This window comes from Moesziomyces antarcticus (assembly GCF_000747765.1).
Source record: "Moesziomyces antarcticus DNA, scaffold: scaffold_v10016, strain JCM 10317, whole genome shotgun sequence".
NCBI lineage: Eukaryota > Fungi > Basidiomycota > Ustilaginomycetes > Ustilaginales > Ustilaginaceae > Moesziomyces > Moesziomyces antarcticus.
Window position 1 is genome coordinate 154,490 of NW_014638994.1, and position 26,584 is coordinate 181,073.

Here is a 26,584-nt window from a genome sequence, read left to right on the forward strand (position 1 = left end):
GCTGACTGTGTCGAGCTCGGCGATCTTGCGCTCTAACACTTTTCTCCTTTTTTTTTTTGGCGCGCACGTCCCCTTGCCTTTACTCGCGGAAATGGATTCGCTCCACCTCTCCCAGCATCACCACATCGTGCCACGCCGTCATGTCGCTGGCGCAGGCATTGCTCTCGCGAGCCAGCAATGCTGGCATCCCCACCTCCAATCCTTCGGTGGGCAACACTGCTGCTGGCGGAGGACTTGCCGCCTTCTTGGCCAAAACGCAGTCATCTGCCAACAAGGCGCCCTCGAACGATGGCGACGTCAAGATCCGCATCAACGTAGCCTCCTTCCGCCCACAGGCGACGCTGCCGCCCGCCAATCATGCACAGCAAGCTACTACGCAGCTGGTCCGCTCCGTGCGCATGCTCCTGTCCTCCGCATCGACTGGCGGCGCATCGCTCGAGTCGCTCTACACCACCACGCGCACGCTCGTGCAGTTCTCGACGCCCGAGTCGCTCGACGACCTTTACGACAACATCAAGATCGAAATTGAACGCGCCGCCGGCACGTATGCCAAGAGCCTGCACAGCTCCGGTTCGAGCTCGGACGACGAAACGCTCTCGGCGACCGTCTCGTGGCTCACGCAGCTCGAGTCGATCTGGTCCAGCTGGTGCACCAACCTCGGCCTCGTTCGAGACGTGCTGCTTCCCTTGGACCGCCACTTTCTCCGGCTCAGCTCCGCTCCCTCGGTACTTGCCGCCTCTGCCACTACTGCGTCCACGGCCAACACGGGCCGCCTGACCATCTGGGACCTGGGTCTGGACATCTTTGGCCACCGCGTGTTGAGCGATGCGGCTCTGTCACGCTTGATCCTCGACCGTATCGTGGCGGCTGTTGATGGCGAGCGCAAGGAGTCGATCCAGTACCGCTCGCTCCACACGCGCATCGCGGCCATGTTCCGCCAGCTGCATGCGGACAAGGCGCTCGACGATGCGCTCGTCGCGGCCACCATCGCCTTTTATCGTGCCGAGTCGGCGGCGTCCATCGCCACGCTCTCGCCCATCGCGTATGTGGACCATGCCGACCGACGCATCTCGGAGGAAGAGCAGCGCAGCGAGTGGTGTCTCGTCACCGACCAGGGACGTCGCGACAATGTCGCGGCTGCGCGTCAGCAGCTGGTTGCCGAACATGCCAGCCGACTGCTTGCGGGTCTGCCCGACCTCATTGCTGCACAGCAGCTCGACGGCCTAGCGCGCCTCTACCGGCTGATCAAGAGCATTGAGCGGCTGCCCGAGCTGCGCCAGGCGTTTGGCGAGTACATCAAGCAGCACGGTGCGGCGATCGTCAACGACCGTGCGCGCGACGACGACATGATCGAGCGGCTGCTCGAATTCAAGGCGCTCATCGATGCCATCGTCTCGACCGGCTTTGCGCACGACGGCGACTTTGTGCACACGCAAAAGGACAGCTTCGAAGTCTTCGTCAACCGGCGCGAAAACAAGCCCGCCGAGCTCATCGCCAAGTTCGTGGATGCCAAGCTGCGCAGTGGCAACCGCACCATGACGGATCAGCAGCTCGAGCACAGCCTGGACGAGGCGCTCATCCTCTTCCGCTACACGCACGCCAAGGACATGTTCGAAGAGTTCTACAAGCGACACTTTGCCAAACGGCTGCTGCTCAATCGGTCGGCCTCGTCGGATGCAGAGCGCAGCATGCTGCTCCGGCTCAAGGACGAGTGCGGACCCGAATTCACCGCCAAGCTTGAAACCATGATCAAGGACGTCGACGTATCCAAGGACCTCATGGACGAGTATGGACGCTTTGCAGCCAAGCAGCGAACCGAGGCCGGGGCAGGTGCGGCCGATTTCGACCTGCACGTGAGCGTGCTGACGCAGGCGCACTGGCCGACGTATCCGAACATCGACGTGGTGCTCCCCACCGAGCTCGCCGCGGCCGCCGAGCAGTTTGAAGCGTTCTACCAGAACCGCAACAGCGGTCGACGTCTGCACTGGCAGCACTCGCTTGGCACACTCTCCATCACCGCGCACTTTGAAAAGGCCGGCATCAAGGAGCTTCAAGTGAGCACGTTCCAAGCGGTGGTGCTGCTGCTCTTTGGCGCTCTGGCTCCCGGGGCCAAGTTGAGCTACGCCGATATCCGCACCCAGACTCGACTGGACGATCAGGAGCTCAAGCGGACGCTGCAGAGTCTGGCGTGTGGACAGATCCCCACGCGCGTGCTGCGCAAGATGCCCCAGGGTAAAGACGTGAATGATGACGACGAGTTTATGGTCAACGATGCACTCCGGAACGAGCGACACCGCATCAGGATCAACCAGATCCAGATGAAGGAGACTGCCGAAGAGCAAAAGTCGACCGAACAGCGCGTGTTTTTGGACCGCGAGCTCATCCTCCAGGCCGCAGCCGTGCGGGTGCTCAAGGCACGCAAGACGATCAAACACTCGGAACTCATCACCCAAGTCGTCGACCAGATCAAGAGCCGCTTCGCCGTCGACGTCGCAGAGATCAAAAAGGTGTTTGAGATCCTCATCGACAAGGAGTACATGGAGCGAGTAGAAGGTCAGCGGGGCACCTACCGCTACCTTGCCTAGCGAACCCCATTCGCAATCGCATCCATTCTTCTTCTTCCTTTGACCCTTGAACTGTATGGGCGATCGTGGTGATCGGGACAGCTCGTCCATCGGGCATTGATGAATCGAGCTGAGGCCAGTGTTGTGACGTGCTGAGGCGCATAGCTCTGCTCGGGGCTCCAAGAATGGACGGGGGTGTTGTGGCGTGAGCGGAGCAACAAGGCAAGGGGGGGAGAAAGCAAAAGCCGAGTCCAGACGCAGCCGAATATGCAGCATGCGGCTGAGGATCGCCGCATTCTGCACACAGGTCCTCTCACCTTGCCCCAGTGTCGGCCTCAAAAGCCCACTATTTTGGGGAGCCAGGGCGGCGCGCTTTCGACAGCTTAGATGCACGCCATCGGACGTACGAGGCGGAGAGCTGCAGCGGCAAAATCCATTCGCCGACGTGCGTGGGCCAATTGCCTCAGCTCACGCGCCCCTCCGCTCCGACCTGTGCGCATCTCAAGGCCCCCAGTGCCAGATTCGGCGTTTGAGTGCTCTGCAGCTGGCGTGCAGTTTTCCATGCCTCTCCCCCCTCCTTCCAACCCCGCATCCCAAAGCCCCCTCACCCATCGCCGCATCGTCACAACACTGCGGTGGACGCCAGGCGCGGGCTTGGAAATCATCCCACTTTTTCCACTTTGATGCCCTGCCCTAAACCTCGCTTGCAACAAGCGCTTTCCCTTGGGTCGGTGCCTGATTTTCACAGCCTCGCGTCTCCGCACTTGTCCTCGACACTGGCGTCGCAGGCATACATCGGAGCCTCAAAGGCGCTTGCCGCCCTGCCTGCCGTCGTATGTTTTGAATTCGGCCAACCTGCACTCTCTCTCGCGCCCAGTCGTTGATGCTCGCTTGCGATGATCATCGCTTCGGTGCCGCTCGAGGCGCCCCTTTTTTTCCCATGCACTCTCCCATCCGTGCAGCCCGCGAGACACGACATGCTTCACCCAGCGTAAATTGGTCGTTGGCTCCGCGGGTTTGTCGAGGTGAAGATCGATCTGTCAGAAGCACCGACTCGCTCCAGAGGTGTTGAGCAGCAGAGGCTGTTTACGCAGCTGCACAATTCGAGTCTGTGCGAGGCTACCGCATAAAAAAAGGCGCCGCACGTGGACGGAACCCTCTCTGCATTCGAGTCGCTAGCCGTCGGGTTTTTTCCCACAAGTCGCATTCATCCAAGAGCGGCGAGCAGACAATGCCGTAAGACTACCTGTCTCGCGAGAGACAGGCCAAGAAACAAGCCAAGGCATTTGGCATTCATCGCTTGGCACCTGGTCGAAGCGTCGGCGGGAGTGGGTGGAGGCTGCGCTCACAATGGCCGGGCTCGCTTAGAGCACGGATGCGACACGGGCCGGCTTCTGGTGCGCCGCAGCCAAGCCGTCACGGAATCTCAGGTGATCTTGGTCCAAATCCACAACACCGACAGCCAAATGCTGACCGACGATCGTTTGTCCAACTCAGCTGATCGACACACCCCGGCACCCCATCGCTCCCCCAAGACCCTGTTCTTCCTCCTCACCCTCTCCCTCACCTCAGCGACCTCTGTGGTCCACCTTGCCGCTCGCTTGGCCCCTCGCCTCGGCAAGTCGTGGAAAAGTCTTCGCTTCGTTCCATCACTTTCCTTTGGGGAGTCGGGTCCAGCCTGGCTTGGCTCGGCCCGAAGGTGGATGCACACAGGGGGCACGCCGAATTCCTCGTCCCTTCCGTGGTCCGCATGCACCTCGCCCCAAGCTCGCTTATTCCGCACTTGCAAGTCCGCCCTTGCCATCCGAAAGTCCGCCGTGCTTTGCGTCGTTCTCTTGCAATGCAAGGCGGTTCCCATTCCTCATCCTGCACCCGCTCATGCTGACTTTGAATTGCGCTGCGTTTGGCCAGCTTCGACGGATGGCTCCCGTGCAGGTTGGCCGCATTAGCTCACTTGACAACCCCGCTCGTGCCCAAAAAAAGACGCACGTTCGTCGAAAGAAACAAAGAAAGACCCAACGGAATGGGCAAATCCCGATGCATTCAGGTGTGTGGATGGCGCCATGATGTGCTTGTGCGTCGCATACGGCGGCGGGATCCCAAACGCTTCCCCTCCGCCTGCATGAGCATGTCGTGGCCCTAATCGAGTCGCCGTGAGATGCTTCGCCAACGTCTCGCCGACACAGCCCCGCGCATGTGTCCGGTGCATCAGATGCACACCTCGCCCAGCTCACTGTCAGCCGCAAGAATCTCGGCACGCCAAGAGCGATTGACAGCTTGCATGGCTGCGCAGGAACTGCAGTAGCATGACCGGCAACCAAGACGCTTGTTCAGAGAGGGAGGCGAACCGAGGCCAGACGGGGATGGATCGACAGAAGCCCGCCAGAAAGAGGCCAATGTCATGTGTTTTGATGAGCGCTCGTAGCGGTCGTAGCTTAGCTCAGAGCGGACCAGTCTCATCCTTCGTGTCGTCTGCAGCGCAATAGCAGTGTCTCGGCAGACTCGGCACTGGCTCCCACCCTCCTCCCCGTGGTGCGTCCAGATGTGCAGAGTCCATCCACCCTGAGCATCTCCGAACGTACATAAAGCTGCCAACTTTCGCCGTCATCTGCTTCTAAATTATCCCCATCTCTAACCCAGTCTCCCAACAACCCTCTTCCGTCTCAACTCCCCTCCTCGGTCTCAACTCCCCTCCTCGGTCTCAACTCCCCTTTCAAAATGCTTACCAAGTACGCCGTCCTTGCTGCCGCTGCCGCCGCCGCGGTCACCGCTGCCCCCGTTGTCGAGAAGCGTGCCGCTCCCGGCCAGGCCGACATTGACACCGTCATCCTGAACTACGCCCTCACCCTCGAGCACCTCGAGAACGCCTTCTACCGCGACACCCTCGCCACCTACGACGCTGGTGCTTTCCGCGCCGCTGGCTACCCCGACTGGGTGCGCCAGCGCTTCGTCGAGATCGGCGGTCACGAGAAGGCTCACGTCGACTTCCTCTCCAAGGCTCTCGGCGACCAGGCCACCAAGGAGTGCACCTACAACTTCGGCATCACCGACGTCAAGACCTTCGTTGCCACCTCCGCTCTCCTCGAGGGTATCGGCAACTCGGCCTACCTCGGCGCTGCTCAGAACATCACCAACGTTGCCTACCTCACCGCCGCCGGCTCCATCCTTACGGTCGAGGCCCGTCACGCATCTTGGGTTGCCTCCTCCGTCCAGCAGGGCGACGGTTTCCCCGCCGGCTTCGACACGCCGCTCAACTTCAACCAGACCTACTCGCTGGCTGCTCCCCTGATCACCAGCTGCCCCGACAGCAACCCCGCCCTCCCCGTCAAGGCCTTCCCCGCCGCGACGATCTCGGGTGACGTGTGCGGTGGCAAGCAGGTGACCATCTCGGGTGACGGTGTTCAGTCGGGCCAGTTCGCTGCCTTCCTCACTGGCCTGAACGTCTACTACGCCCCCATCGGCGACAACGGCAGCGTCACCGTCCCCTCGGAGGTCGCCTACGGCCGTGTCTACGTTGTCGTTACCAAGTCGGGTGACTCGGTCTCGGACGACAACACCGTTGCCGGCCCCGCCGTTGTCGACATCCCTCTGTCGGCTGAGAAGGCCGAGCAGATCTACTCGCAGCAGTAGAAGCTTGTCGTTGACCAATCCACCTCAACCCTTTGTACTTCTTTGTGGGCTCTGAGCTCCGACGCACGTCGTAGAGCTCGCAACCATACACGCTGCCCACGCCCTCGTCGCAGTTTCCGTTAATACGAACAATCTTCATTCGCTTGTCGATGTCGTGTGTGTGTCGAGTGCCGTGGCGATCTGAGATCATACTGACCTTGGGAAGACGATGACGGCTAGGATGATGGCTGGATGGAAGGTAGGGGATAAGAATCGAAGAGATTATGAGAGAAAAAGGAAGGAAGGCTGAAGGGGAAGAGAGCGGTCTACTTTGCCCTCCCCCTCCTGCGGCGTCGCTCAGCAATCCATTGGTGGGACCAAAGCAGTTCGTCGACGCGTGATTCTTCAGCTCAGTCGACCCACTCTCTCTACAGTCACGCGCCCTTTGTCGCTGGCAAAGCTCAGGCTCGAACAAGGTTTGTCCGCTCGGTGTCACATCGGTCGAGCTACAAAGTTGAGTAGGACCGCCGAGCCTTCATTTGAGCCGCAGCGCCCTGGTGCAACAGACCAAATTCGGCGCCTTCCGTGTGGGACTCGGAATGGACCGATGAAAGCCGAGTCGGCCAGTGTTGCTATCCTACGATGCGCAGGCAGTCCAAAGAGGTCGCCTTTGGCTGGTTGCGTGTGACGACGGGGCTAGAGTTGTGACAGCTGCGAGGTACGCGTGGGTGGAGGACTGGCGCATTTCTGGACAGGCGTGGAAGAATTGCGCGTTGGCCCGTTCACCGCGAAGAAGTCCCGCTAGGTCCGTGGCCATGCGGGTGTCGTCATCCGATCAAAAACTCAAAGCTTCGTCAACGGCTGCATCGGCCACCTTTTGCCTGCTGCTCGACTTCGTACCTTTGCATCCGCCCTTCATCTCTGTCCCGCTTCCGAAAGTCAAACTCAATCATGTCGAAAAGCATTGCGCTTCCTGCGCTCACCGCATCCATCCCGGCGTTCTACCACTTTCTGGCTCCGAAACAGGCGGTTGCGCAGGGGCTCTTCCTGCCCGTCGGCTACGGCTATGTGGTTTCGACCGTCGTGTCGGCGCTCTGGGTGACGTTCCTGATGGGAGTCAAGGTGGGAAGCGCTCGCAAAGCCGCCCAGGTGCCCTACCCCTATCTCTACGCCGAGAAGGCGGTGGCGGAAAAGAACCGCGACGCGCATCTGTTCAACTGCGCCCAGCGTGTGCATCAGAACACACTCGAGAACCTGACGAGCTTCATCTTCCTCACGCTCTTCAACGGATTCTTCTTCCCGCGTCTGACGGCTGCGTTTGCGGCGACGTGGGTGGTGTCGCGCATCCCGTACGCCATCGGCTACTACTCGGGCACCCCCAGCAAGCGTGCGTTCGGCGGCATCTTTAGCGGCCTCAGCTTCCTAGGTAAGTCGAGGCTCTTGTACAGCTGATTGAATTGTAGCAGAAGCTGACTCTTTATTTGGGTTGCTCGATGCATGCAGCTCTATTGATCCAGGCCACCTATGTGTGCTTCGGCGTGCTCGGCGCGGTCGAGTACAAGATCTGATGCGCCAGATTGCAGACGAGCCACGAGTCAAGAGTCAAGCCTAGCAACGCGGCTCGACTATTGCACTACAAAGCGCACACTCTCTCGAAATGACACCATCATTGCGACAGCGCCACACCGCTCTGCAATTGGGCTCGATGCTGCGTTTTGGAAGGTGATGGGGAGAGCAATGTCGCGAGCCGCAGTGAGAGGTTGTTCGTCGTGCTGAGGTGGTTTCACGTCCGTTCAATGAGCATATAGGTGCATATACAGCAAAGGGTGAACCTTGCCTGCTCCGAGTGCAAGCTTGCATCGAGTTAAACGGGCGGAGAGAATCACGTGAGGCAGACGGTCGATCCTGTGCCACCGCCACCGCCGAGGAAGCTCCGAGCGGATTTCCGCTGGCCAGCCCTCGTGTCGTGCTGCCGAGTCGCAACGAAGAAGCACAGCTCCGAGTCTACTTCTGCAGACCAAGAGGCACCATGACAATTGCTTCTTCTACGACGCTGGGTACAAGGAGCAGACTGTCCGAGCTACGAGCGCTGCAAGCTGTGTGCGCGATCCTGCATCCGGCTAAGCCAGCCCGACGGTCCGGCTTATCAGAAGAAGCTCCATCCGAATGCAGCGAGCCGTTTGCCAGTTGAGACCATGGCTGGTGGCGGACGGGAGAGATGCATGGCATCGAGGATGGCGTCAGGAGTGTGCAGTGCGAGCGGGCGCGTGCGAGCGTTTGGACCCTGCATGGGCATTTTTGTCGCCCACCAGCGCCCGCGCCAAGCCTTGGGAGTGCGCTGCAGCCAGCTACCACCGTTTGCGGGTCGCACAGCTTTCCCACCTCGCACCGGACTCGGCTGGAAAAGCCACCGGGTGCAAACGCGGACCGTGCGACTCGAGCAGCATTCCATCTTCCACCCTCTTTCCTTGCATCTCCTCACCCTCCCTCTCTGCCAGACTTCCGACTTGTTCCGCTCCTCGCTCTGCATGTTTCTTGGTGGATTCGACTGGTGCAGTCGCTGATGAAGCAGCGCGTACACATACAGCTAGACATCCGTTTTATCTTTACGTCCCACCCTCTGCTTTCATCTGCTTCAAGGCCACCATCGTCTGCTTGCGCTCGATGATCGATCTCTAGACTAGATCGCCTAGACCAACTGGAACGTTGCTTCAAAGCCGGCTGCCGATGTACACTTTTAGGGGCTCGCTTGCGCCCTCGCCGACGGTGCGCCGGATCCGGACCTGGGCCACCGCGGTCTCGCTGTATCTCGAGGCGGTTCTGTGCCACCTGCACACGCTGCTCTACTTCTTCTTCCTGCACACGTACGAGCCGGCGTCGCGCGCATGGTGGGACTCGTCCAAGGGCTCGGCGGTGGTCATCTATGCGCCGCACAACGACGCCGTCGCGCGCTACGTAGCACTGCGCCTCTCGTCCGGCTCGCCCTCGAGCTTTGCACTCAAGGATGTGGGGCCTACCAAGCGCAACCCGCGCGCGCCGTATACGTGCTTTGTGCTGCATGCCGACTCGGACCAGTTCTCCATCACCGTCGCACAGTGGGCTGCCAAAAAGGCACGCATAGAAAAGGCGCTCCTCAAGCAAAAGGCGGGTCGATCGTCGGAGGGGTCCAGCTCGCCTTCGTCACCAACGTCGACTACGCACACGTTCGATGGAGAGTCGACGGCGGATCGGTCCGAACCTTCGTCGCCCAGTCCGACGCCTTCGGCTCAGCTGGGTCCGAGGGGCGATGAGACCCCACGCGCGAGTAGGAAGAGACCACCGCCGATTCAGATCAACCGGCGCAGGAGGAGGTCGCGCAGCTGGTCGGCATGGGCGACGCCCGATCTGTTCGGATACGGCATCGACATGCTCAAGGGCTGGATGCCGGGGCGCAGCGGTCCCAAGGCCACACCGGCAGGGACGATCATCCCGATCATGGCGGATTGCCAGTCGGCCGACGGACTGGCCATGATCAACTCGACCATCTCGGCGTACTGCAACTCGCACGATCTGCTGCTCAGCGGCGTCATCCTGATTCCGTCGGTGCTGTGTCCGCGCAATGTTCCGCTTACAAAGGCGTCGCGGGCCGATATGCCCAAGACGCCCGGGAGTGCGTACAGCGACGTGGATCCGTTCAGCCTGTGCAACCGCGACGTGTGGGGCGAGGTGCGTGCGTCCGCATCGGGTTCGACGGGACGCTCGGGGGCAGGGCTGACAGGACCGCGCGATCCGTTTGGTCTGGCACCGGCATGGCGCGAGGCGTCGGATCTGGGCGCATCGGTGGACTCGTCGTTCAATGCGGCATCGCCACCGCTCTCGCCTGCGAGTGCGCGCATCGTGCGCACCCAGGACGACCAACAGGCCGCCCTCCACTCGGCCCTCGCCACGGACGTGGTGCAATCCAAGGCGCTCATCAACGTGCTCTTCCCCGCACTCAAGCGCGATAAAGGTCGCATCCTCGGTCTGGTCCCCAGTGGCTACGGCCCGGAGCTTCCACACGATCCAGATACGCTGTCGTTGCAGTCGCTCCCATCGCGCAACGGGAGTGGGAAGGCGCGCGATCGATCGCACTCGGGTTCGTCGTCTAGTGCCGACGCCACACCGGAGCGCGATGCGATGCCGGTGCTCAAGACGTGGCCGGGGGCGGTGGTGAATACGGTGCGCGAGGCGCTGCGTACGCAGTATCGCGAGATGGAGCTCGAGTACAAGCGACGTGGAGGTAGCTCCAAGCATGTGCATGTGTCGACGATCGAAACCAACGCCCTGGTGCGGCTGCCCCAGACGCGGCTCAAGAAGATGGTCAAGTGGAACGAGAGCGTGCGCTTCTTCAACACGCGCAAGCGCATCGCATGGCGGTGGCGCGACCTCTTGCACCCCGCGCGTCTGCTCGATCGTCTGCCCTTCATCGCGCGCTTCGGCCGTCTTCGAGGCGAAGACAGCCAAACCTCTCCTCCAGATGGAGCGAGGTATGGCATCTACATCCCTGCTGAGCTGCGACCTTTCCTGCGCGGCTGGGTTCGACCTCTTACCGAAGCTCGCGATGAAGACGACATCTACTCGACCGCTCCTGCCCTCGTCCGATTGGTGCGTCGCTTGGTCCGCGTGCTGCGGTGGGTTGAACAATGTTCCATCCCCTTTGACGATTTGGCCGAACATGTGGCGGCAGTAAGTTACCCCGTTGCACTTGGATCGTCCTGCCCGCCCACACCCGGACCTTCTCAGTCGCTACTGCACCCGTATACGGTCTCGTCGAATCACGCCCCTTCTGCCCATCGACAGCTTTGGTCGGGCACAAGCAAAAAGGTCGACGACGACGAAGATGCTGCCGACTTTCCGTTTTCCACCGCCAGCTCAGGTCCGGCAGTGACTGTGCTCAATGTCAAGGCCGAACCTGTGCGTGTGCCCAGGACTTACCCGCGCGAACTGAGCCACCAGAATCCAACTCCGCTGTTCGAAAGCATCAGATCGGCCCTCACCTCGTACCAACCCAGACAAACGTATTATCCCACGCTTGCGGGATGGATGGCAGCAGTGATCCACGATGCCGCCCCGTGGGTACACGAATGGATCAAACCCGCCCTCGCGGCTTACCTCCTCCAATACACCGTCGAGTCCCAGCCTTAGACCCTCCCAACGTCGCGCACTACACATCTTCCCTTGCACTCCCATCCAACCCAGCCATGCCGCAATCTCAGCCCGATCCCAGGAACAAACGCGTGCCAATTTCGATGAGTTGTAAGAGAAAACAGTGACAGGAGCGGTGAGGATTCGATTCGAAACGAGAATACGAAACGGTGCCGGGAACATGTTGCGGGCGGACGAAAACAACTCAAAGATTGTCGAGGTCCGAGTCGTCGTCCTCTTCCTCGGACGACTTCTTTGCGCCGTTGCCGTTGGGCTTGGCGTCGTCGTCGCTGTCGTCGTCGTCGTCCGAGTCCGAGTCCGAATCGGCCTCGTCGAGCCACTGGAGGAAGGGCGCGGCGGCGCGGCGCACCTTCTTGGAGGTGTCCTTGTCAACGTATTTCTTGGACACGTGGGTGCCCCAGTTCTTGACAAACTCCTCGTCGAGCACATCGATCTGGTAGAGCGCCATGAGGATCTTGGGCACGCCGTTGGGCACGAGCGCCGGGTACTGGACGCCGGCGAGACGCTCAAAGCCGCCGAGCATGGCCTTCTGGTGCTTCTCCGAGTCGCCGACCATCTTGGCGAGCACGGCGCCGTACCTTTCGATCTCCTTGGGCGCGTCGTCGGTGAAGAGCGACTGTGCGAGCACCTGGACGGTCTTGTGCTTCTTCTCGATGCCGAACTCCTGCGCCTTCTTGTACACCTCGGCGGCGGAGCACTCGCGGCCCTCTTCGCCGCCCTTGCGGTTGGCGACGAGCCAGCGGCCGAACTGGGCGTACGGGCTGTCCTCGTCCTCGTCCTCCTCGTCGTCGCCGAGCACGAGCGACGACTTGACGCTGCCCTCGAGCGCCTTTACGCGTGCGGCGACGGCGGCCTCGGAGGTGTCGACGGACCAGTCGTCGTCGACGTTGCCGCGCTGCTCGGCGGTGGGGATCTCGGCGGCCTCTGCCTTGATGCGCTTGGTGAGCTCGTCGTCGGAGCCGCCGTCGCCGGCATCCTGGCCGGCGGACTTGCCGGCGCCCTTGGCGCCCTTGACACGCTTGGGGGGCGGGTGCTTGACGATGAAGGTGGTGAGCTTGTGCTTCATGTCGACGCCGGTGCGCTTTCCGCACGCCTTGCAGTTGCGGAGGATGTCGCCGTCCTTGAGGATCTTGAGGTCGGTTTCGGGGTTCTTGCAGTCGCCGCAGAGGACGAACTTGTCGATGAAGCCGTCGAGGAGCTCGCGCAGACGGTCGGCGTCGTGTGCGCCGTTGACGATGTAGCGGTCGGTCTTGTCGTCGGCGGAGACCTGTGCGCCGAGCTCACAGCCGAAGAACTTGGTCGGGTAGGCGGGAGGGCGGCTGAGGGAACGGGCGATGTCGGACATGTTGGGGATGACGGTCTTGATGCCGTTGCCCTTGCCCTCAATCTTGGTCTGGAGGAGGGGCATGCGGTAGCGGTAGAACTTGTCGTCGACGTCGCGACGGATGTTGACAACGGACATGATGGCGATGGATCGAGCTTAGAGCTGGAGCTGAAGCTGAAGCTTGAGTGAGAAGTTGGGGGGTCAGTCTCGACGATGGGAAGGTCGAGATATGCAAAAAGTCGAATGGAGAAATGGGCAAGTAGTTGTATCAGGTACAGCTACGATGCATCACCGAAAAGGGCGGTTTTTGTCTGCGGGCGAAAGGCGAGTTGACGGATGGACGAGGTATGGTGGAGGAGAGGAGAGACATAAAAACAACGGTGTCTCGATCGTTGCCCAAGTAGATGGCGACAGGGTGCGGTGGTTGATCAGAAGCGCCGAGGCTGGGGATGCTGGCGGACAGAACAAAGCGCTCGGAGAAGCTGCAGCGGTTGTGAGCAGGTGGGGATGCGATGAAAGTGTTGGCGATTGAGCGCGTGCGAGGAGCACGGACGAGAGTGTTTGTGTTGGTAGTGGGTGTTGGAGCAGTGGTGCAAAGAGAGTTGCGATGGTAGCGAAGGAAGATGTCGGGAGGCCTCAGCTGCGCTCTCGTATTCGAGGCCAGCGAGAGTGAGGAGGCCCCGATGGCCCCACCAAAAAAAGTCGCAAATCGAAACCGCAAACCGCCAACCCGCAAAATTCAGAGAGTCTGTGAGTTGTGAAGAATGCGAGGCACTGCACTGCGCTCTGCTGCTGCGGGTTGAAGAAATTCGCGGAGCGCGCGACTGAGCCGGGGCAGCCACACAAAAACTGCAGCCTTGGCGTCGGCATTCTTCATCTCGCCCGCACGACGCCGTTGCAGGACCCACCAAAATTCCTTCTGCATCGGAACGTCGATTTGCCCGATTGCAAGAAAAATTGTGCCTGAGAGTGTGTAGCTTGCACGCTCTCACATTATTAAATTTGACCCGTCCGCTCCGCAGCCTGGGCCCGAATCGGGAGGCTTGGCTGTCTTAAACTCGGCGGCGGCTGCAAGGGCCAAAGCCCAGCAGCAGCGCGCGTGCTACGCCCATCGCGGCATTCGCAGCATACACGCAAGCCCCGAGCATCGCCGCAGCGGGCGCCATCGAGATGCAATCTCGCACGCCACTTTGTCCAAGGGCCACTCCATGAGGTCGAGTGTAGAGCGTTGGCTCGACTCGACTCGACTCGCACGACCAACCGGGCTTCGGGATCCACTTGGAGCCGTGGCAGCTGGCAACCCTTTTTCTCGCAATTTCTCCGCCAATTTCCCAAAGACGGGCGAGTCGGGCAGAGCAGCAGTCACAGCAGCAGCAGCAGCCGCCCTTGCCGCCTCCACACTGCAGCCAGCGCTCTTTCAGCGGCACCTGAGCCTGTGGAGACGCTAAATCCCAGCAGACGGGGCTCAACCGAGATGGCTTACGCATGCGACTCAGGCAGCGGCTGCAAAGCACACCACCGGCCCCATTTCGCCCCGGTCCCGCCGTTGACTTTGCGCGCGCCGCGGCCACTCACTCTCCGTCTGCAACCCCGCACATCCTGGCCGCCCTAACCCTCGCATGAGAGCGGTAGTCCTCCCAGCCTCTCACGCGCTCACCCAATCCACACGCTCACTCACTCTCTGGTGGAGCTAGGGTTGGTCTCCTTCTCTCCACAGCTATCCATCGCAACCACAAGGCCCTCCTCGATATCTTTGCTCAACCTTCATAGCCTCCCTCGAATCTTCCCTATCGCACTCCACACCGCTCTCTTCTACCCTCGACCACTTCAGCTCGCGCCACCATCTCGAGGCCTTGCTTGGCCAGTCTTATCTAACCAAGACCAAGACAACCGCCCAACATGAATCCTAGCATCTCCATTCCCGACCGCCTCCCCGTCCTGCCTCTCCCCTATCCGCTCGTCCTGCATCCCAACCTCTTACTCTCCATCAACATCTCGTACGCCCACTCGCTCAGCCTCCTCAAGGCCGCGCTCCAGTACTCGACCCTCAAGGATGACGTCGAGTCCAGCAACGACGCCTCCCCGCGCTCCCGCCACCAGGGCCGCTCGCGTCTCGACTCCAACAAGCCCATCATCATCGCCTGCGTACCCACCCTGAGGGCACCTAGCGGCACCGCCTCCTCCGATAAGCCCGTATCTCGCGCCACCAACCCAGCGCTGCCCTCCGACGCGGCCGCACGCAACCTCACCTCTCCCGAGGACAACGACGTTCGCATCCGCATCAACGACCTCTACGACTGGGGATGCGCCGCGCGCCTCATGCGTCTCGTACGCAACCCGCAGAACCAGACCTGCACCCTCCTCGTCTCCGGCCTCACCCGCGTCCGCATCGACCGATGGCTCTCCATCCGTGCCCCCCTCACCGCAACCACCATCGACCCAAAGAGCAACCTCGCCATCCCAGACGTGCCCATCCCACTCGCCACCGCCACCGCCTTTGTCGACGACGAGTCCTGGCCCACCTTCCCAGAAGCATCGCCCGGCGACATCGACCTCGTCGTCAGGCTCAAGAAGGCCTCCGCAGAGCTCATCGACGCCATCGCTCAGCTCAACCCTCCCAGCGACGCCAACGCCAACACCCCCTCGCCCATCGTAGGCCCCGCGCTGCCTCTGCTGCCCGCCAGCTTGCTCAAGAAGCTGCGTGGCTTCATGCAGGACTGTCGCGAGTCCCAGGCGGCTCTCCTCGCCGACATCGTCGTCGGCACTCTCGGAGGCGCCTGCGAGTGGTCCGAGCGCGTCGCCATCCTCGGCGACTGGGATCAGCGCGAGCGCGTTCGCCACTCGGTCGACGTCATCCTCAACGGTGTCAAGCGCGTCAAGCTCGCACGCGAGCTCATCGTCGCGCTCTCCTCGCCCCTCAACCCCAGCAACAAGGAGACCGTCATCCGCTCCCAGCTCGAGGCGCTCCTCGCCCAGCTCGCAGCGCTCAACCAGGGCGTCGCCGCACGCATCTCCGCCATCACCTCCAACTCTTCCAACCGCGACGACAACAAGCTCGGCGGCGGCGTCATCATCCGTGCGCCCAACTCGCGCAACAACACCAACAACGACAACGGCAGCATGCCCATCATCACCGGGCCCCTCGGCGGTCGACGTGGAGCCAAGCCGGGCATCAAGGGCATGCCCGGCGGCGGCGGTCTGCCCGGATCCGGCGGCGGCGACGACGACGAGGACGAGCTCGCCGAGCTCGCCAAGAAGCTCGACCAGGCTCGTCTCAGCCCCGAGGCGCGCAAGGCTTGCGACAAGGAGCTCAAGCGTCTCGCCCGCATCCCCCAGCAGAGCGTAGAAAGGGGCGTCGTCATCACCTACCTCGAGATCATGGCCGAGCTGCCGTGGGAAAGGATCAGCGCCGACCTCGAGCCCCAACGAGACCCCAACGAGAAAGCCGTCGTGCTGCACCGCAAGAGCGCCAATGCCAATGCCAGTGCCGCCCCCGCCGAAGAAGAAGAGGAGGGCATCGTCGACCGCGCACGCCGCATCCTCGACGCAGACCACTACGGCCTCGAAAAGGTCAAGAAGCGCCTCATCGAGTACCTCGCCGTGCTCGAGCTCAAGACCACCCAGGCCAGGGAGCGCTTCGACGCCGAAGAGGACGCAGAGCGCAAGGCAGTCGCGGAGCGTCGCAAAGCCACTCCATCCGCTTCCACCGACGATGCGGCGGCCGACGGCGCCGATGACGACGACCTGTCTGCCCTGGCAGGCGCAGAAGAGGGCGAGGATCTGGTGGCGCGCGAGCAGGGCATCTCCAAGGAACAGATCGAGGAGGAGAAGCGCCGCCGACGCAACGAGAAGCTGCGTGTGGGCGACAAGGGCCCCATCCTCCTGCTCGTCGGTCCTCCGGGCACGGGCAAGACTTCGATCGCCAAGTCGCTCGCCTCGGCTCTCCAGCGTCCGTTCACGCGGCTCTCGCTCGGCGGCGTACGCGACGAGGCCGAGATCCGTGGCCACCGCCGTACGTACGTGGGCGCCATGCCTGGCTCGATCGTGTCGTCGCTGCGCAAGGTGGGCGTGTCGGACCCGGTGATCCTGCTCGACGAGGTGGACAAGCTGGGCAGCGGCAACGGGCTGCACGGCGACCCCATGGCAGCGATGCTCGAGGTGCTGGATCCGGAGCAGAACCACACGTTTAGCGACCACTACGTCAACGTGCCCATCGATCTGAGCCGCGTGCTCTTCATCGCCACAGCCAACTCGCTCGACACCATCTCGCCGCCGCTGCTCGACCGAACCGAGGTGATCCACATCTCGGGCTACACGCACGACGAGAAGACGGCGATCGCGCGCCAGTACCTGCTGCCCAAGCAGATCAAGGCGCAGGGGCTGGCGCCCGACCAGCTCGTCGTGTCGGACGACGTGCTGCTCAAAGTCGCCATGGGCTACACGCGCGAGGCGGGCGTGCGCACGCTCGAGCGCGAGATCGGCGCGCTCGCCCGGGCCAAGGCGGTCGAGTACTCGCAGTCCAAGAAGGGCACGCTGCGCGACGACAACGGCCAGCCCAAGCAGTACGACCCCGTGATTCGCGAGGCGGACCTGGAAAAGTATCTCGGACCGGACACGTACGAGCCCGAGGTGGCCGAAGCCAACGCGCGCCCGGGCGTCTCGACGGGCCTTGCCTACCAAGGCTCGGGTTCGGGAGGCATCCTGCACATCGAGTCGCTGCTGCTGCCGCCGGGAAGTGGCTACCTGAAGCTGACGGGCTCGCTGGGCGATGTGATTCGCGAGTCGGCCGAGTTGGCGCTGTCATGGGTCAAGGGCAATGCGTTCCAGCTGGGCATCGTGCACACGCGCGACTCGGAATTCCCCAAGAACGACATCCACCTTCATCTGCCGTCGGGTGCGATTCCCAAGGACGGACCGTCGGCGGGTGTGGCGATGACGTGTGCGCTGGTGAGTCTGTTGACCAAGACGCCCATTTCGCCGTACCTTGCCATGACGGGCGAGGTGACGCTTCGCGGTGTAGTGATGCCTGTGGGTGGTATTCGCGAAAAGCTCACGGCGGCCTCGCGCGCCGGCATCCGCAAGGTGCTGCTGCCCCACCGAAACCGCAAGGACGTCGAGTCGGATCTGCCCAAGAAGGTGCGCGACGAACTCGAGATCAAATACGTCAAGACGGTGTGGGAGGCCATGGAGGCGGCGTTTGGAAACAAGCTGTTCGAGAATGCCGCGCTCGCACTCGAGGCCAACGGATACGGCCACGAGCACGAGGGCATCCGCGAGGGCCGCCGACTCATGCACGAGATCGAAGACTCGCGACTCTAGACCTGTTTTCTTTCCCACCTCTCTCTCGTTCTGTATTGCTTTCGCTTGTATGTATTGTATTGTACGAACTCGGATCCCTAGAACGTCAGTGGCTAGAGTGTGAGACCAAAGAGAAGGAGTCAAGGGAAACCGGCGACGGATGGGATCGGGAAGAGTCGCCCGATGCGGGAGTAGCATGCGAAGGGAGGGAGGGGAAATTGGGAGCTGTCAAAAAACGGGCTCTGTCAGGGTCGTCGATGGAAGCGGAAGCCAATTGCCGGACAGTCTCTCGCAGGGCTGCATAAGCGAAGCGTGTAGATTAGCTAGGCTGGCCTGCATTTCGCCTGTCCTCTGTGGTGCTTTTGGCGCTTATACATTTTTCCTTACCCGCTCCGAAAGGCCTCAGCAGGAGGAGGCAAGGGGAATGGCGAGAGAGGTGGAGAAAGGCACGGCGCGTCGCTTACCTCATGTCCATGCCAAGAGCAGCATCGGCAAAGCCTTTGGTGGGACCCCTTTGTGGCATTTTCTCCCCCTCAAAGCCCACGGTGGTCACCCATACGCCGCTGCCATCGCCAGAAGCAGAGACGTTGGTCAGCTTTCCCGTGGCTGCGATCCCAGACAATGCAGGGCGATGGAGTTCCGCGGCGATTGCGATTAGCGAGTGGCAGCTGCGTCGCTGACATGTCTAGCAGCGGTGTATGTGTACCCGTTAGCCCGATCTCGAGTTGGTTCCGTCCCGTGTTAACACCAGCCAGCCAACCCTGGAAGCGTGCCGGGCCTCGACGGTCAGGTTAGAGCTGGCGACTGTCAGATAGACACCATCTGTGATGTACGCAGCCGCCGTGATGTAGCTCGCCGCCCTCAGATAACCGGGTGGCAAATATCGAAATCCAGGACGAATTGCGAGCGTGGATTTTGGGAGCCTTAATTTTCCGGAAATTTCCTCAGCTTTTTGTTGGATTTTTGTGGTGGGTTGCAAAGGGCAAACAAGGCTCAGTCGGGACGGAAGACGTGTCGCGACTGAGCGAGCATCGCCTTAGGCTGGCTTTGGGCTTGGTCCGGGCTGGGGCTCTGGCTCACCCTGGCTCAGGCTAGCTTTGCGCTAGCCCACACGTCGCAATAGCAAAGGTCGAGCGAGTGAGAGGTGGATGTGGCAGTTGCATCGCTCAGCCCCCGAGTCTGAGCCGAGTTGGTGGAAATCGATCCCGTGAATGAACGGCTGCATCGAAGCGCCGGCGCGATGATGATTTCTTGGTGGGCCACACGGCGCGAAGCTTTTTCGGCAGGCCGAGGCGAGCCGACGTGACGGAGTGGACGGAGCGAAGCAGCCTCGGTCGACTGCCAGAAACACGCTCACGCTCACCCTTATGGCCGGCTTACATTCGCCACCCTGCCAATCTCACTCCCCCTCCCATCCTTTCCACACGCTGCCGTCCGTAGCCCTCCCTTCGCCTCCCCCCCACCGCCGTCGCCTCGCTCGACCCTTGGCATCCCTCGCGATCACCACTCACCCCCGTACCGCATCCGCATCGCAACCATCGACCACCACGGGAGTTCCACACGCCACCCTTCTACCGTGGACAAGCGCATCCACGCATCCCATTCACTTCAGATCGAGTCCGATTCCGCTACTCTATCATTCGTCTTGACTGCGCGTCCCCCTCGCCAACACGTCCGCTTGGTAGGACTCTGCATCCTCTTTTCTCTCCGGCACACCTGGCTCAGCTCCAACATCCAGCCTCGACCTCGTATCGCACAACCCACAAGCGGCTCATCGGGCTCAGTGGACAGCCAGCACAGCAGTCCTGTCCATCTTATCATCAGCTTCACAAGCACCATCTTGTTATCTCTCACCCCTCGGCTTTGCCCTCGTTCTACACTTCGTCAGCAAGCGATAGCGGGCGTGTATTCCTTTCACCACCTCCACTCGCTCCCGCTTAGCTTGCGCGTCTATCCACACCCGCAACCGCAACCGCACACGTAGCTGGCGCGCCCACCATCGCCATGTCCAATCCGTACCAGCTGCAGCAGCAGCAGCAACAGCAACAAGCCATGGCCTCGGGCAGCAACTCGCCGCTCGCCACTCCTCTTCCTATCAAGCGAGGTCGTGGACGTCCACCAAAGAATCGCGACCCCAACGCCACCCCGACTCGGCCCGCTCCACCTCCGCCACCCAAGCCCACCCCGCAGCCGCGCACATCCCACATCACCTCGCCGCGTCTCCGTGCAGCCCAGCCCACCGCCTACTCGTCCGCTGCCTCGCCCTTCCAGCCGCCACCACCCACCGGCTACCCGTCGCATTCCTTAGGTCCAGGCATTCCGGAGCAGTCCAACACGTTCTACAACCCCATCCCTACCGCCATCCACTCGTCTCCCGTGCCTGGTGCCGCCAACGTGCCTTCGTTCCCACCGATACCGCCATTCCAGCGCCAACAAGAGATCCAACAGCAGCAGTCCCAGCTCTCTGTCCGTGATGCACAACATGCCCGCGCCTCTGGCAGCCAATACTCGAGCAACGGTGCTGCCGCCGCCGATGATGCTCCCACATCGACGGCAGAGCCAACCATCATGACCGCAGCTGGCGGCTCGATCGGCGCAGGCCTGGGTCAGGCGGTCGGCAACGCCGGCGCGTCTCCCGCCAGCCGCACACGGCGCAAGGCCGATGCCAACGAGCCCGAGCTCAAGCTGCCCGACTCGCACGATCTCGGCTGGATGAACGAGCCCGCGGATGCAGACGAGGCGCAACACGTCTACTCGACCGTGCTCGACTGCCTTCGCGGCCATATCGACCCCACCGGCCGCAGGCTCGCCGACTCGCTCGAAGACTGCCCCGATCCAGAGGCGGATCCAGAGTACTACGAAAAGGTGGAGAAGCCGACGTCGCTCTCGGCCATCTCGCAACGCATCCGCGAGCGCGAGTATCCCAAGGCCACCGACTTTGAGATGGACGTGTTGCAGCTCTTTGAAAACGCCCGCAGACTCCATCCCATCGGCAGTCAGCCCTACGCAGACGCCGTCGTTCTCCAACGCTACTACCACGAGCTCACCAAGGCGCGGCCAACCAAGCGCGAGCCCATCATCGCCAAGCACGTGCTCGCCGCCGCCGCCCAAGCAGACGCCAGCAGGCACTTCTCCTCCATCCCGCATGGCCCGCTCTACGCAAGCGCCGGCTCGCACGGCGATCTCACCACCCGCATCAGCAGCAAGTCCAAGACGTACTACGAGCATCTCAACCTCAAAGGCAAGGCATTCCGCGTCGGCGACTGGATCCATCTCATCAACCCGTCGGATCCCACCAAGCCCATCGTCGCGCAGATCTTCAAGGTGTTACGGCGCGAAGACGACGATCCCGACCAGGGCTGGGTCACCGTATGCTGGTACTACCGCCCCGAGCAGACGTTCCATCCTGCGTCCAAGCGCTTCTTCAAGGACGAGGTGGTCAAGACGGGCTACTTTGCGGACCACCACATCGAGGACATCCTCGAGAAGATCATGGTCATGTTCTACACAAAGTACATCCGCGGTCGGCCCAAGCCCGAGTACTGGGATCCGCGCAGCCCGCTCTACGTCACCGAGTCGCGCTACAACGAGCAGCAGCGCGTCTTCCACAAGATCAAGAGCTGGGCGAGCTGCGTGCCCGAGGAGATCCGAAAGGTGGAGACGCCCATGAACTTTTTCGACAAGGCCATCGCGCCGCCCGCCAAGGAGGAGTCGCCCTTCCTGCGCGGCGTGCAGGGCCCCGGTGCGCTGCGCGACGAGGATGCGTCGAGCGGCGAGGGCGCCGAATTCCCCGACCTCTTCAAGGACGCTCTCGACGATTTCCGGCCGAAAAAGAAGGGCCGCGCACCCGATGGCTCCGAGGCCGAAGCAGCCGGCGACGCCTTCACCAGGCTCGCGTCGCTCGTGGCGGCGCGCGTGACTCCCGACCACTACTTCCGCCTGCAGCAGCTGCTCTCGACCCCGCAAGCTGCTACGCTCGACATGGCGCAGCTCAGCAACGAGCTCGGCGGCGTGGATGCCGAGCTGCTCTCGGAACTGCGCAATGCCGCGGTCGCTGCCGGCGTCGCTTCGGCTGGCATCGAAAAGGTCGCCTCGTCCAACTTTGCCGACATGGCCAGCGGCGTGCCGGGCCAGCAGGCGGATGCTAGCGCGCATGCTCAGCCGCCGACGATCGGCGTGGTGGATCTGGTGCGCTCGCAGCGCGGCGAAGGATTCTACGCCTCGCTGCCGCCCGAGACGCGCGGCATGTTTGCGGATCAACCGGGTGGCCAGGTCTCTTGGTACGCGGCTGCGCCGTTAGACCTGCCGTTGCAGAACGACCTGCACAAGAACGGATTCTACGCGCCGCAGCAGGCGCATTTGCGACACCATACGCTCGACTACCTCTACCACCAGGCGGGCACGTGCGTCGAGAGGGATGCCGAGGCGCAGGCGCGCAACGGCGGTCGCGGCGCCATGGCGCAGCCGCTGCAGCCGAGCGCTTCGGCCAACGGCAGTGCGACGCCGCGCGCCTTGGTGGCCGGCTCGTCGCCGTACGTGGCGCACGCCTCGGGCATGTACGACTTTCTCGCTCCCAGCGCACGCAACTCGCCCATGATGCGGCCTGGCTTCCCCGGCACCGTCGGACTGGCCAGCGGCGCCACGGTGGGTGCAGGAGGGAATATGCCTGCGGCTAGCAGCAACGGCAGCACCGATGAGGCACTTACGCCAGTCATGAGCCAGAACACCGGCTGGTACGGCACCAACGAGTGGGGCGAAGACCCGCAGAAGACCGCGGAGGCACTCGCCGAGTTTTCGAGCCAGTACGGCTCCGATGCAGGCCAGCTCAACTTTTCCCAGTATCTCTCGTAGCCGCGCTGGATTCTGAACATAGCTCAAATCCTACTCCTTGCCACGGAGGACATGCTCATCGCACTTCCCCGGGACATGCTCATCGCACTTCCCCGGGACATGCTCATCGCACTTCCCCGGGACATGCTCATCGCACTTCCCCGGGACATATCGTTCGCACTCCCGCATCGGTAATTGTAGTTCTTCTTGTATTTGTTCCTCCCATCGATGTTTGCATTGTTGCGCAGTGTGTCGGATGTGTGAATGGCGAGATGGCGACTATCGTGTGTAGCCGGTCAGGGGCGAGTATGCGAGCATGCGAGCGGCATGCGGTTGAGAAGGTTGGTTGTGCTTACGTAATAATGTATTGGTGCGGGTCTTGCTGGGCTTTTTGCACCCGATCACCGCACGTCCCCTTTACGACAGATGCGGGGCTCAGATCGAAGAAAAGAAAGCCGCAACCCAACGCGGGCCCGCACACCGACGAGGCTTCTCCATCTCCACCATCCATCTCCACGCTCCTACTTCCTCCTTCTCCCGTTCTCACATCGCTTTTCATAATAGCATCTTTTTCACTTGTCCAGTTTCGCAAGGCACACACTTCCACACCTTCTGCACGCCCTTCAGCTACCTCGGCCCTTATTCCAAAAAGCATCAGTTTTTAACGCACTTTCTCTCAAGATCCTCGCACTCGTCCCTTCGAACCAGCAACCATGGCGACGGCAGAGTACATCGGGGCGCTGATCTCGCTCATCAGCAAGTCGGACATCCGGTACCAGGGGTTGCTGGCGTCGATCAATCCGGAGCAGGCGACGATCGCGCTGGAAAAGGTGCGGTCTTGGGGCACCGAGGGCCGCGTGGCGGCGCAGGGGCGTGCGCAGGAAGAGATCCCGCCCAGCGACCACGTGTACGAATACATCATGTTCCGCGCAGCGGACGTCAAGGACCTCAAGATCGACGACGCCAACCCACCCAAGCCGCCAGCACCAGCTCAGCCGGCACTCAACGACCCCGCCATCCTCAATGTAAGTGATCGCACAACAGCCTGCGAGCCTTCCGCCGAAACAACCTCGTATGATGAACCATTTACGGATGTAAAGCTGTCGTTCGCGACACGTCATTGTCCGAGAGCGCAAAACCGTGTGGATGTCTCCGTTGCCTTCCTACTGATCCCGAGGTGGTTTTCGGCGTGGAAAGCTCGCATGCATGGCGCCGTCGTTCAAACGATGAAAGATGACTGACCTGCTGGGCTTTTGCTTTTGATATAGTCTTCAGCGCCGCAGTCGGGACCTGGCTATGGTGCGCCCGCAGGCATGTACGGAGGCATGATGCCGGCTGCACCGTACGGAGCTGCTGCTCCCGGAGCGGCGTTCAACGGCTCCGCACCTGCACAGCGATCGCCGCAGCCACCGCAAGCAGCAGCCACGTCAGCAGCCGCGTCTTTGTCCGCATCCGCATCCGCATCCGCATCGCAGCCGGCGTCTGGCGCAGGCAAGGCGGCACGCGCATCGCCCGCAGCCGAAGCCGCACCAAAGTCGAGCGCGGACGCGGTGCTGGAGGAAATGTCGAAGCTGAGCGTGTCGAAGCCCGCAACTTTATCTTCTCCCTCGTCCTTGCCGGCTGCGCATGGGTTGCCTGCGATCCCACGCGCGGCGGCGGCAGCGGCTGCAGCAGCTGCGCAATCCGAACGTCGCAACGGGTCGAGCAGTGCACCACGCGGTGGGCAGCGCGAGCGCGTGGGCGGACCGAGCATGCCCAACCGCGAGTTCGACTTTGAGTCGGCCAATGCCAAGTTCCAGAAGCACGGCGCGGACGGCGCGGACGAGGCGACGGGCGGACTGCTGGATGCCATCCCACCGCCCGCGTCGGACTCGGAGACGTTCTACGACAAGTCGGGCTTCTTTGACAATATCTCGTCCGAGATCAAGGAGCGCTACGAGCGCAACCCTAACCCCAATGGCGGTGGTGGTTGGGGAGAGGCTGGAGAGGGCGCGTCGTTCTTCGATGCACCGGCGGGAGGACGTGGACGCGGTGGCAGGGGTGGGGGACGCGGAAGGGGGAGGGCGAATAGGATGGCCGAGGAGATGAAGAACATGCAGACGTTCGGCGACACGGGTGCGTCGTTTGGCGGAAGTGGCGGACGGGGCCGAGGCCGTGGACGCGGAAGGGGTCGAGGCAGGGGCCGAGCCAATGACGGATACAATACGGCCCCCATGCGCATGGGATGATACCTCTGCTCCTCACCGACGCTACTCATTCGCACCCACGCCGTTGATTCTACAATGCATACCTTTTTTTCACGTACAAGACAAGCTCTTCCAACACGGTGCGCATTGAATACAGTGTGGTTGGATGTACAGCGCCCTAATGAGCCGAGCTGTTTGGGGCAAAAGGGGGTTTGGAGTGGGGTATGGCTAAAGACGGTTCTGCAACTCGTCCTTAGCGTCCTTGGCCTTGTCCTTTGCGTCGTCGAATGCATTTTGCGCTTTCTTCTGTACCTCGCCGACAGGATCGCTGGACTTGCTCAACTTCTGAACCTGGTTTGTAATGAGGCCTGCTGCACCACCCAAACCTGCGCCTCCGAGGAGACCATTGACCAAGCCTGTCCTTCTGAGAAAGATGGCGGGGAGCACGAGGGCGCCAAGCACACTGCCGATGAGGTGGAGATCGTCCTGTCGGACACGCTGGGCGTCGAGACGCAGACCGGACGTGCGCGCAGCCAGCGAAGGATGGTCGAGCTGGCTAGCAGCTGCATAGCCTCCGATCGAGCCGGCGCCGGCACCCGCGACGGGTACGATCCAGTTGTACCGCGCCAGACCACGCAGACTGAACCCGCGCCCGCGTGCGGCTTGCAGGAGGTACAGCGGCGTAGCAAGCAAACATCCGTATTGAAGACCTTGGACAGTGTAGCGCCCGACGTAGTACGCCGAGTCTTCCTGCATCCCTGCTGCTTCCAGCTGCGTCTTGAGCTGCTGCGACATTGTACACCGGTCCTGGAGGCTAGCCGTGCGAGTAAGTAAGGCCAAAGGTGGATGTCGACGTTGGCCGTGATGGAGTTCGGATGGAAAGGATCCGCCGTTGGGAGTAGAGCTTGCTGGATGGAGAGGATGATGGATGCAGGAGAGAGAGAGGAGCGAGAAAGCCGAACTCGGTCGTCGGGTGGGAGCGGACTCTCTGGTTCTCTCTCTTGGCCGGGGCAAATTGGGCTGGGGCAGCTGGCTTGAGCCCCGGTGACGTCCTCTGTGGATTGGGCCCATCAAGCCGCCTCGCCAAATTGCTCCACACGCGCACTTCTCCACACTCACCCTTGGACGCGCAGCTGTTCCTTGCGCTCTGCCGGCTGCTGATCCGAATCGATTCGTCGAGGCTCGTCATTCCATCCATCCAATCACTTGCATCTCGTCTGTCTGCATTGATGCTTTGGGGCTCACTTCAGGGACATGCCGCCTGATCGGGGGCTGGATAGAGGCAAAGCGACGTGTACAGTAGCTGCTTCGGACGCGATCCCAAGTGTGTATATTTAGAGAAGCCAGCCTGGGCCGACCAAATTTAGCCCTTGAGCTCTTTCTGCCAACGAATCGGATGCCGATGTCTGGCATTGCTTTGGACCGCACCCGATTCCGACCCTGCCTCTGCAGCTTTGCCACCCGGACGCTGTCCGATGCGACCATGATAAAGATCCAAGCAGCGTGGTGTCCATACAGACGTGGCCGTGGTCGCGTGGGCATAGACGGCGAGAGATGGGGTGCAGCGGAAAGAGCCGTGCGTGCATGCC

The 26,584-nt window shown here is 61.9% G+C and overlaps 9 protein-coding genes across 9 annotated transcripts; 7 read left to right on the forward strand and 2 right to left on the reverse strand.

Annotated features, from left to right (window-relative positions):
* Positions 1–140: 140 nt before the first annotated feature.
* Positions 141–2,585, forward strand: PAN0_016c5267 (uncharacterized protein; the record flags this gene model as incomplete). The annotated part of the gene is made up of 1 exon (XM_014799208.1): positions 141–2,585. One exon carries the CDS (start codon positions 141–143, stop codon positions 2,583–2,585), a length of 2,445 nt encoding a protein of 814 aa, XP_014654694.1.
* A 2,697-nt stretch (positions 2,586–5,282) lies between these two features.
* PAN0_016c5268 (ferritin/ribonucleotide reductase-like protein) lies at positions 5,283–6,194 on the forward strand (the record flags this gene model as incomplete). The annotated part of the gene is made up of 1 exon (XM_014799209.1): positions 5,283–6,194. The coding sequence occupies one exon, from the start codon at positions 5,283–5,285 to the stop codon at positions 6,192–6,194; it is 912 nt and encodes a 303-aa protein (XP_014654695.1).
* A 930-nt stretch (positions 6,195–7,124) lies between these two features.
* On the forward strand, positions 7,125–7,741 carry PAN0_016c5269 (membrane-associated proteins in eicosanoid and glutathione metabolism; the record flags this gene model as incomplete). The annotated part of the gene is made up of 2 exons (XM_014799210.1): positions 7,125–7,599; positions 7,677–7,741. The coding sequence occupies 2 exons, from the start codon at positions 7,125–7,127 to the stop codon at positions 7,739–7,741; spliced, it is 540 nt and encodes a 179-aa protein (XP_014654696.1).
* A 1,159-nt stretch (positions 7,742–8,900) lies between these two features.
* Positions 8,901–11,336, forward strand: PAN0_016c5270 (uncharacterized protein; the record flags this gene model as incomplete). Its single annotated transcript, XM_014799211.1, has 1 exon — positions 8,901–11,336. The coding sequence occupies one exon, from the start codon at positions 8,901–8,903 to the stop codon at positions 11,334–11,336; it is 2,436 nt and encodes an 811-aa protein (XP_014654697.1).
* A 205-nt stretch (positions 11,337–11,541) lies between these two features.
* PAN0_016d5271 (eukaryotic translation initiation factor 5) lies at positions 11,542–12,819 on the reverse strand (the record flags this gene model as incomplete). Its single annotated transcript, XM_014799212.1, has 1 exon — positions 11,542–12,819. The coding sequence occupies one exon, from the start codon at positions 12,817–12,819 to the stop codon at positions 11,542–11,544; it is 1,278 nt and encodes a 425-aa protein (XP_014654698.1).
* Positions 12,820–14,580: 1,761 nt separating this feature from the next.
* On the forward strand, positions 14,581–18,000 carry PAN0_016c5272 (ATP-dependent protease La 2; the record flags this gene model as incomplete). Its single annotated transcript, XM_014799213.1, has 1 exon — positions 14,581–18,000. The coding sequence occupies one exon, from the start codon at positions 14,581–14,583 to the stop codon at positions 17,998–18,000; it is 3,420 nt and encodes a 1,139-aa protein (XP_014654699.1).
* Positions 18,001–19,983: 1,983 nt separating this feature from the next.
* On the forward strand, positions 19,984–22,830 carry PAN0_016c5273 (uncharacterized protein; the record flags this gene model as incomplete). The annotated part of the gene is made up of 1 exon (XM_014799214.1): positions 19,984–22,830. The coding sequence occupies one exon, from the start codon at positions 19,984–19,986 to the stop codon at positions 22,828–22,830; it is 2,847 nt and encodes a 948-aa protein (XP_014654700.1).
* Positions 22,831–23,522: 692 nt separating this feature from the next.
* On the forward strand, positions 23,523–25,037 carry PAN0_016c5274 (G2/M transition checkpoint protein Sum2; the record flags this gene model as incomplete). Its single annotated transcript, XM_014799215.1, has 2 exons — positions 23,523–23,834; positions 24,078–25,037. The coding sequence occupies 2 exons, from the start codon at positions 23,523–23,525 to the stop codon at positions 25,035–25,037; spliced, it is 1,272 nt and encodes a 423-aa protein (XP_014654701.1).
* A 186-nt stretch (positions 25,038–25,223) lies between these two features.
* Positions 25,224–25,790, reverse strand: PAN0_016d5275 (uncharacterized protein; the record flags this gene model as incomplete). Its single annotated transcript, XM_014799216.1, has 1 exon — positions 25,224–25,790. One exon carries the CDS (start codon positions 25,788–25,790, stop codon positions 25,224–25,226), a length of 567 nt encoding a protein of 188 aa, XP_014654702.1.
* Positions 25,791–26,584: the final 794 nt, after the last annotated feature.